General features: G+C 44.2%; 1 protein-coding gene across 1 annotated transcript; it reads left to right on the forward strand.

Annotated features, from left to right (window-relative positions):
• Positions 1–134: 134 nt before the first annotated feature.
• Positions 135–9,904, forward strand: PITHD1 (PITH domain containing 1). The gene is made up of 6 exons (XM_081871727.1): positions 135–438; positions 3,193–3,236; positions 3,805–3,882; positions 6,166–6,270; positions 7,641–7,749; positions 9,105–9,904. The coding sequence occupies exons 1-6, from the start codon at positions 241–243 to the stop codon at positions 9,204–9,206; spliced, it is 636 nt and encodes a 211-aa protein (XP_081727853.1). The 5' UTR covers positions 135–240; the 3' UTR covers positions 9,207–9,904.

The following is a 9,904-nucleotide window of genomic DNA, read 5'->3' on the forward strand; positions in this document are numbered from 1 at the left end:
CTCTATACTTTTTCTAGCTCTGTAACGAAACGGGCACCGTGTTTCAAGAGACGCGGGAGGAGCCAAGGGAGGCCGGCCTCATCTCACAGGGCCGGGAGATGCCTTTGAAGGCGGCGCTGCGCATGCTCTGCCATTGTTGCCATCCGGGTTCTTTCCCTCTGCTCAGTGCGTGTGGCTGCGTGTTTGCTGCTGTCGCTGCGGGGAACGGGGCGTGCGGGGGGCGTCGCCACGCGCTCGGCCATGTCTCACGGGCACAGTCACGGCGGGGGCAGCTGTTGCCATAGCGACGACCACGAAGAGCCTCCCGAGCGGCGCGGCCAGGCCTGGGGCCTTTACCTGCGCATCGACCGCGAGCGCCTGGAGTGCCTGAACGAGCGGAGGGAAGGCAGCGGGGCTCTTGTCTTCCGCGCCTGGGAAGACCGCGGGGACCGCCAGAAGGTCTGCCCTCCTTTTTTTTGTTTCTCGCCTCCCGGAGGGGTTGGGGGGGGGGAGGAGCTTGTGGCCGTTTCAGTGCTGCTGAGCTGCAGCTCCTACCAGGCCTCGTCATGGGCTGTGCCAGGGAGTTGTAGCTCGACAACACCTGGAGGGCGTTGGTGCAATGCACCAGCACAGGTTGCTACGCTAGACCCCATGTTGCTGAAGTACAACTCTTGACATCCTTGCATGGGTGCAGCCAGGATTTATTTGGGGGGGAGGGGCAGGCTTTAGGTTAGGGGGTCAGAATCGAGTTGTCTTCGACGCAATTGTTCAGTTAGTTAAGCACCTGATTGGGGGCACCTGCTGCTCCCCCTGGCTGCACCCATGCATCCCTATCATTGGCCATCTGGCTGAGTCTGATGAGAGTTGGAGTCCAGCAACATCTGGAGGGCCAGAGGCCTCCCCATTCCTGGCGTAGATATCGACCCAGCGAAGGTGCTGGTTATGGGGAGGGGCAGAGGGAGGGTCAAGGGTGTGTGTCAAACGCCCAGGCACTAACCCTCCCATTCATTATGATTGGATGCATGTGGTAACTGCGCAGAAAGGTATTTTTCCATGTACAGATTCTAACTCAGTTATGAAGTGGAAACTTTTAAAAAATCCTAAGCATTTTCCAGAGAGGTAACAGTGTTTATTCTGTTGCAGTAGAAACAAGGCTTATCTATATAAGATATCTGTAAGATGCCTCTTAGGTAAGCTATCTGAAGGTGGCTTCTTAACAGTATAAATTGAAAACCGGCATGCTTAGAAAACAAAAACTAGAGTTTTACCTGGAAAACATATGGGGAAAAGTTGCAGCACTCAGGACTTTCTAGTTTAGAGAACAGGCGAGTGTGAGTTGACATGATAGAAGTTTATAAAATTATGCATGTCATTCAGGAAGTGGATGGGGGGGGAACCATTTTCTTTTCTCAAAGCATTAGAACTCATGGACACCGAGTGAAGTTGAATGTTGGAAGATTCAGGACAAATAAAGTACTTTTTCATGCAGCACATAGTTAATCTCCAGAACTCGCTCCCACAGGAGGTGGTGATGGCCACCAACTTGGATGGCTTTAAAAGAGGATGGGACAAATTTATGGAGATAAGGCTATCAGTGGCTACTAGCCATGATGGCTATGCTCTGCCTCCATGGTGATACTTCTGTATACAGTGGTACCCCAGGTTACATACGCTTCAGGTTACATACGCTTCAGGTTACAGACTCCGCTAACCCAGAAATAGTGCTTCAGGTTAAGAACTTTGCTTCAGGATGAGAATAGAAATCGTGCTCCGGCGGTGCAGCGGCAGCAGGAGGCCCCATTAGCTAAAGTGGTGCTTCAGGTTAAGAACAGTTTCAGGTTAAGTACAGACCTCCGGAACGAATTAAGTACTTGGCCCGAGGTACCAAGTACTTAATGTGATTGCATTAAGCAAATACAGTGGTACCTCGGGTTAAGTACTTAATTCGTTCCGGAGGTCCGTTCTTAACCTGAAACTGTTCTTAACCTGAAGCACCACTTTAGCTAATGGGGTCTCCAGCTAATGGGGTCCGCACCGCCAGAGCACAATTTCTGTTCTCATCCTGAAGCCAAGTTCTTCACCCGAGGTACTATTTCTGGTTTAGCAGAGTCTGTAACCTGAAGCGTATGTAACCTGAAGCGTATGTAACCCGAGGTACCACTGTATAAATTACTTCAGAAGGCATACAGTATATTTAGGATGGGAACAGTAATGTGAAGCATGATGCCATTTTCCCATTAGAACTTGAACATATGAGACAAAGTGTTGAGGATGTCCAGTGTGCTTTTTAGATCAGAGAGAGATAAGACAGTCCTACTTTTAGAAGCAAAAACTTACTGGTTTCCAGTACTGTAATACATTGACTGTGAAGGGACAGGTCTTGTTACACCACCTGGTCCAGTCAGTTTGTGTATTGACTGGAAAGGGTCAGAGAGGTGGCTGTGCCATCTGGCACTATTGCTTATGTCTCCTGATAGATTCCCAGTGCACACTATGTTATAGGACTGTTTTATAGGTAGTTAAGTTGTACTTGCCTGTATTGGATTTAAAGTGCAAAGAGGTTTGAATGAAGACAGACTTGGATTTGTATGTGTTTGCCTAGATGTCCAGAATTCTGTGCCTAGAAAATTACTGCATTCTGCAACTGAGATGAATTAAGGCAAATTATATATTTTCTGTCTGTGCACTTAAAATTCAGGTTTTGAAGTAACATTGAATTATCTGGGCAAGAATAGTATGGGCATAGAGAACAGGGTTAGACTGACAGCAGGTGTGGTCTGTGAGTCACAGCACATTAGTTCTGGGAGGCATAATAGATGGCCTCTCCCCCAAGCTTGGAAATAGCCACCTGCCTAGGGTGGATCATTATTGCTTCCAGGCAATCCAAGAGGATGGTCTTGCAGAGTGGAAGCAGATTCCTCCTCAATTTTTCAAGGAGAAAATGAATAAGTAGCATAACTTATTTGCTGAAATATTTGGGCTGAGGTAACATATGTACATTTAATTGCAAGGCTTTCTTTCAGTTTATGTTGCTACTGCCCGGCCTGCATGCATCCAGACTTTTCTTCTTAGCTGTGATGGCTAGGAACTTGTTCTTTAAAATTTACAACCCAAAAGTAGCCTCTGGTGTTCTCAAGGTGCCATGCAGGACAACATTTTTATTCACTGGATATAAATTTCCTTATATTAAATGGAGTTTTATGTTTCTTCTAGTTTGTAGAAAGCGATGATGATGAAGAGCTTTTGTTTAATATTCCGTAAGTACCTATTTTGCATGAGTGAATGATTTATTGACATTCATGTCTCTCCATGTTCAGTGCTGTTTTTTTCCTCACTCTTGAAATGTAACTTGAAATGCAGAGCATTTGGGTGGCAGTCAAGCTGTAAGAGGTAATTTTGGAAGATGGCTACTATAATTTTATTTTTGTTTCTACCTGATTTTCAGGAAAGACTGACTCTCAATGCAGGTTGCAATTAAAAATCCACAAAAAGAGTGATGTGTTAGGGATATGTGAAGTGTTTATGGCACTCTCCAGCAGCTGATGCCATAATAGAAATTTCAGAGGGGGGTGCAGAAGGAGCTGTGGGTAGACTGGGCGGCAGTATGACTGGTGGTAAAGATGGCAACCCACAGCAACAGTCTTTCCAATGTTCTGAAGAGTCATCAGACAATGTTGAAGGTGTGACATTCTTACAGCAAGATTTTAATCATATGAGTACAGATTATGTTACACTTTAGTACACCACCTAGGAATCTTCTGGATTGTTAAAAAATGCTTTAAATCTACTGTACTTGGAAAACCAGCAATCTGTCTCTTGTTGCAGTTTTACTGGCAATGTGAAACTAAAAGGGATAATTGTGATGGGAGACAATGATGACACACACCCATCAGAAATGAGACTGTAAGTGGGGCTAAAGGGGAAATATTTTGTGGGGGAATTGTTGTGCTGTGCAAATGCCTAATCCTACCAAGACAATAACTGAGTGGTTATTCTTTGTTTCTTTCTTTTTTTGCTTTAGCTCTTCTATTATTCTAGTCAATACTGGCCATTGTGTAACTTGCAGTAAACGGTTAAGTTCAGTAAATTTGAAATTGCCCATGCCCAAATTCTGTGCCCGAAGAACTGTCTTTCTTTACTCTCATAACTTCCAGGTCATCATGTAGCAGTAACATCAGAAGCTACAATTGGCAGAATTTGTCAAGATCTGGCTTCTATGCTAACACATGCTCCTCCCTTGCTTTCCTGCCACTGCTGAATGGTCCCTGTGCCCCAGTCCTACGTAGGAGAAAGTAGGAGAGTGCCTCCCATTCTTCAGCTCCTTCTTTCCTCAGGTGTCTGCTTTGTCCCATTTCCTTCTAACCATCTTGCCACTTGGCAAGCCTTCCTTCCACTCCCACCTCACCTTGGTAGCTCATAGTGTACTTAAGGTACTCTTCGCACCTTTGTCGCCTCTGAACAAAATACAGGATGCTAGTTCTTAGGTGGAGCCCATAAAAATAGGGCCATACAAATAAAAGCTTATGATATGACCTGTGGGACCCCCTAGAAATCATACATAGATCCCTCACATTCATCAGGAAGAGTGCACATTTTAACACTCCTGTGTGCAACTGTGAAGACTGAAACTGTAGAATCATGAGAGCCATCTTTAGTGCTGCAGTGGAATATTGCTGCTTTGGCTGTGTGCTCTAGGCAAATTGGCATTTGGCTTTGCTGTCATGGCATTTGCAGGTTGATGCCCTTAGCAGTTGGGTGCAGGAGCTTCGCAGGTAGCTTGCCGTTCTGTCATCTGTGGTGGTTTGAGGGCAGAGTCGCAAAGGAACAGGGAGTTGGTGAATTGGGGATGTGACTGAAGATTCTTAAATTGCTAACTTTTATTAAATCAATATTTCCCCTAGGTAGCAATGTTGGTACTACTGATCTACCAGCCCAGTTACTCAGAGATCCATGAGTTGTAGTTCCTTTCTTTTTCAACAGGAGGAGCAGTTTCCTTTTCTAAGTAGTACATTAGGGCAGTACTGTAGTCTTCCAACTACTATTTCAGACCTGGGACTCACCTTCAACTCAAGTATGCATTTGGGGACGTATCTCTTAATTTTTTTTACTACATACAGGTAACTCACATCTATGCTTATTTTAATTACACTATCATAGCTTTGTGTGAGTGGGTAAGGGAAATGATTAAGTAAATAGAGAGTGGAGGAAACCCACTCTCCATTTATTTATTCCCCTCACCTGTGCAAAGCTGCAATTGCGGGCTTACCATGCTTTGGGTAAGCAGTGCAAGGGCCCTGGAAGCATCCCAGAGCCCTTTCACCTCCTTCCCAGAGCCAGATAAGTGAGGCACTAGGCTTTGGGAATGATGCATGAGGGCTCTGGCAGGGTTCTAGAGTCCTCCCACCTCCTTCCCAAAGGTGGGCAAGTAGCGCTGGACCTTGCAGGGGGGCTGACTCTGAGGGTTCATGACTTAATTTATCTTTGTGTATATGCATGGACCCCTGGAACCTAGCCCTGATATAAGATGAAAGTTACCTGTACTTTCAGGGTAGAATTTTGGCTGTTGTGACCTAACTTAGATCAATCTGTGACTCAGCAGTGGATCCCAACCCACCAGTGGAGGACCAGTGGAGTGGAGCAGGGTAACCATTGTAGTGCCCTCCAGATGTTGACAAACTACAGTTTTCATCATACCTGATTTTTGGCCCTGCTGGATGTCGCTAATGGGAGTTGTAGCTCAAAAACATATGCAGCTCCAAAGCACAATATTGGGCTGCCTTTGCAATAGATAGACTTAGAGCATGTCAATCAATCAATCAATCAATCAATCTTTGTTACGGTCCAGAGACCCAACAAATCAATACACAATTCATACTTAGAGCATGTCTTAAGCCAGCCTTCTCCAACCTGGTTCCTTCCTGGTGGTGGTGGGTTACAGATCTTGTCCCCCTGACCTTTGGCCTTGGTGCATGGGAATGATGGCCATAGCAGTCCCAAACAGTTGGAGGGCACCAGGATGTGAAAAATAACTTGTTTTTGTCTTCTGATTTCTCCGTTTGTGTGGTGCTCCTAGCAGTTGGGCTATGTTTCGCAGTACAAAGCCAAATTACTACAGTGGTTGGGATATGTAAGCAAACTTTGAATTTGTGCAGGCTGACCTTTGCTGTTGTCTTGTATTTATTTCAGCTTTAAGAACATTCCTCACATGTCTTTTGGTGATACTGCCAGAGAACCAGATCAGATGTTCAGCCTGAATCGTGACGTTACTGGAGAACTGGAATATCCTACAAAGTGAGTCATTGCTCAGCTCTCACAGGGGATGTGCAGAACTCCCTTGTTTTGAAACTGGAAACAAAATATTCAACCTGTGCCTCAGCACCATCTCTCTGATAGTTCTCCATGTACCAGATGTCGCAACCTTCTCTTTTGAACTATAATTTGCCGTGTTCTTGAGCATAAGGAGCCATGGCAGTTAAATTGGTTAATATTTCTACAGTACAGACATGTTTGGTGTAAGAAACGGAACATAAAGAGAAGGGCAACTGTCTTATTTCCAGACTGATTCTTAATTATATTTTATTTTCTGGTATAGCTCACAAACAGCATTTTTGCCACTGCTGTTTTATGTGGTATGGTGCTTAATTGCTGCTCCTGAAGCGCATGTGTTGGGTGGGAACTAAGCACCATAGCTGGATACATCCAAATTAATAAAGAAGACAAAGAAGGGAAGTTAACTTGATACCTAGACTGTAGAGAAGCTTTTTCCTTACCCAGCTTCTTCTTGAGCTTTTTTCTGCAATTGAGGATTAGAGAGTCTTTTGTGGCTGGAGAAAACTTGAAATGTAGCAAAAGCTATCCATCATGGGGTTTTGGCCTCCTGTTTGTGTGACACCCATTAACTGCCATCATATGCTCCCATTTCCTTTTTTGATATTATAATTAGTTATTATTGATGTGATGTTTTGTCATTACAACAGAACAAAGGTGATATGTACCATTTTCTGGAATAAAAAACCACAGGAAATTTAAGGGTGTGGAAAGTTGCAGCCCCGGTTTTGAAGTAATTCAATTTCTGAATTAACTTCCCAAGGTGACATGTTCTCCCATTTGCCCCAGAAGAGGAAAGGCAGGAAGAAGAATGTAGTAGGTTGGTTGTGTTGCTGAACAGACAAAACTGGAATTTCAGAGAGTTAGAAGCCCTCTAAATGGGGGGGGGGGGTACTATGAGGCATAAATAGGCACAACGGTCTCTAAATGTGATCAGTAGTGAAAAATCCCAAAAATCAAGAAGTGAATTGAGTGGCTTTAAGGGGCAGCATTTGATAGAGGAGTATTTCAGTAAGAGATCAGGCAGTAGTGGGTCTCTCCCAGAAAAGAAAGATAGCACCAGTGACAAGTGTGCCCTGATTGGTTTGCTGAAACAGCCAAAAATGCTCTAACTGCTGCTGCAATCCAGGAAGTTAAGGTGATCCCTTTCTCCCTTCAGGCTTCGCCAGTTCCTGAGCTTGTGTCTCGGCCTGGAGTTGGTAGAGACAGTGACCCCCAAAACTGTTTTTCTATCCCTATGTGATTATTATTACCCCAGAGACTAGAATGCAATCTCTTGCGTGCCTATAATGAGAATTGTATATTCAGAACACCAAATTTCTGTTTTGTTTCAGAATTGCTCGCTTCTCAAATGTTTATCATCTGTCCATCCACATCTCCAAGAATTTTGGTGCTGAGACAACGAAGATCTTTTACATAGGCCTGAGGGGAGAATGGACAGAGGTAAGGGGCCAAGATGACAAATGGAAAAAAGTGTGCAGTTATGAGGAAAGAGGGCCATACAGAGCTTCTAAAATTTGTATAAATTATCAATAGAGATAGAAAAACAAGACAGCCCTAGCCCACGCGCTTCTAGATCAGTACACAATAAAAAAGGAAAAAGAGATGTGGGGTGGGGGGGAAGGGAAGGGAAGGGAAGGGAAGCAAAGATAGATCTTGTGCCAGCAGGAAGGCCACCAAGGATACCGTTACTTATTTATAAAATTTCTATACCGTCCTTCATCACTGGAGAGTTTATAATAGCAGGAGACAAGTCAAATTACATACAATTCTGTATGTAATTCTGTCTGGGCAGAGGCTCCAGGGTGGGTGCAACATCAGTGTGACAACCTTGGATGTTGTATATTTAAATGACTCCTAGCTGTTGTTTGCTGTTGTTAGTGGCTAGTGGAAAAGAGCACATGAAAGTCTGTGCTTAAGGTACATCCATAGTAAAACATTAACAAAGTTTAAATGCAACTATTGCATTCTAGTAGGTGCCCACCCCTTATGGTTCTTAGTGCTATTTGCTATGGTAATGATGAGGAGTATGACGTATACCCAAGTCATGCAGATGAGTCCACAAAAGCTGCTATCCCGTTGAGCTTGCTTGACTTCCTGAAGGTTACTTGTTACTTTTAGCACGTTGTATAAGGGAGCCACCCTTCTGTAAAATAAAAAAAGCAGCTTTCCTGCCTTGTCACATCTTGATGCATCTTATGTCTCACAGATGACTCAGTGAGTGGCTGTTTGCAGACATGCCACTTTTATATACCTGCCAATTGATTGCTACAAATCTGGCCCCAGGCTCTCTGTGCAGGATGTGTTTCAGTTATGTGGAAGATCTCTCCTAGGATCTAAAGCAGAGATTCCTTAGATGGGCAGCCTGTCTTCAATCCCACCTGCTGCTCCAAATTGGGGTATGATTGTAAACAAAGCAGTTATAGCTGTTTTGCTGGTTTTCCCTAGTGCAGAGCTCTGCCAGGTTAAAGCAGCCGCTGACTTGTCTTGACAATCCTGCCATTTTTCACTGCACACAGCATACCTGAGTGATAAGGCATGCTAGACTTTGAGGGGACAAGACATGAAAAGAGACACCACTGCATCCCCAAAGAGGTAGATTAGCATCATCTTAAAACTCATCAAAGCATGCACAGGTTACTCAAGGAATCTTTGCGTAATGAGTATTCTAGGGAAAATGTATGGTGGAAGAGAAGGTCCTGCTAAATGGAAATGGTATCAAAGGACTGCTCTGGCTTTCACCAATTCTCAACTTTACTGCGTTGCATCTTAAGAAGTCTTTTGTCTTTCCTGTACAGCCTCATCGACATGAAGTGACCATCTGCAACTACGAAGCAGCAGCAAACCCAGCTGACCACAAAATTGATCAGTTCACACCGGAGACGCACTTCATTTCCTAAGTGGTTTGTGCACCACCAGACTGCTGTGGAGGCTTCGAAGACTGTCAAAGACTTGAGGCTATAAGGAGCATTGTAGCGTTCATTCTTTTGTGGGTGTGAGTGTGGCTGCTTTGGTAAAGCAGGGCACTAAATGCTGGCAGTTAGGTACCAATTATTATACCATTGCTAAGGACAATCATGGCTTGAGATCTTACAAATATTGAAGGAGTAGGTTTTGGAAATATTGGCCTTTGCCTGCCTATAACATGGTTGTCTCAACTATGTTGTATCTGTCAGCGCAGAAGTTGGTTTTTTTCAGTCAGTGATCTTCCTGTTCAGTTGCTGTTTCTGCTGGCAATACATAAAGGTGTGAGGCTGGTGGAAGACTTGGTCTGGGAGTGCTGTACCATCTGAGATTCTGTTCTGCCTCTTGAATGTACTTTATACAGGGGGATAAGTTATTGGTGTTCTAGATGAGCTCTTGGCTAATTTCAAAAGTTAATGTGACTTATACATGGCAGTATTCATTTGGTTGTGCTCCAGAGAGTGCACCAAAGTACTGCATGCTTCTCCTTGAATATCATCCAGTAAGCTGCTTGCCAAAATGCAACAGTTTCAACTGTGCATCTAAAACCTGAAGAGGGATCTCTCTCTCCTGGGCTTAACTTTCTAACCAATGTGGCTTATTTTTTTCTAATAAACATGGCAAAGAACGTGTA

This window comes from Podarcis erhardii (assembly GCF_964252035.2).
Source record: "Podarcis erhardii genome assembly, chromosome: 7".
Lineage (NCBI taxonomy): Eukaryota > Metazoa > Chordata > Lepidosauria > Squamata > Lacertidae > Podarcis > Podarcis erhardii.

What these genes read in the sequence shown, in the direction of transcription:
- PITHD1 (XM_081871727.1), top strand. Translation starts at nt 241, where the DNA reads ATGTCTCACGGGCACAGTCACGGCGGGGGCAGCTGTTGCCATAGCGAC. An exon ending in GAGCTTTTGTTTAATATTCC is followed by an intron (nt 3,237 to 3,804) that starts GTAAGTACCTAT and finishes CTCTTGTTGCAG; the next exon opens with TTTTACTGGCAATGTGAAAC. An exon ending in GAACTGGAATATCCTACAAA is followed by an intron (nt 6,271 to 7,640) that starts GTGAGTCATTGC and finishes GTTTTGTTTCAG; the next exon opens with AATTGCTCGCTTCTCAAATG.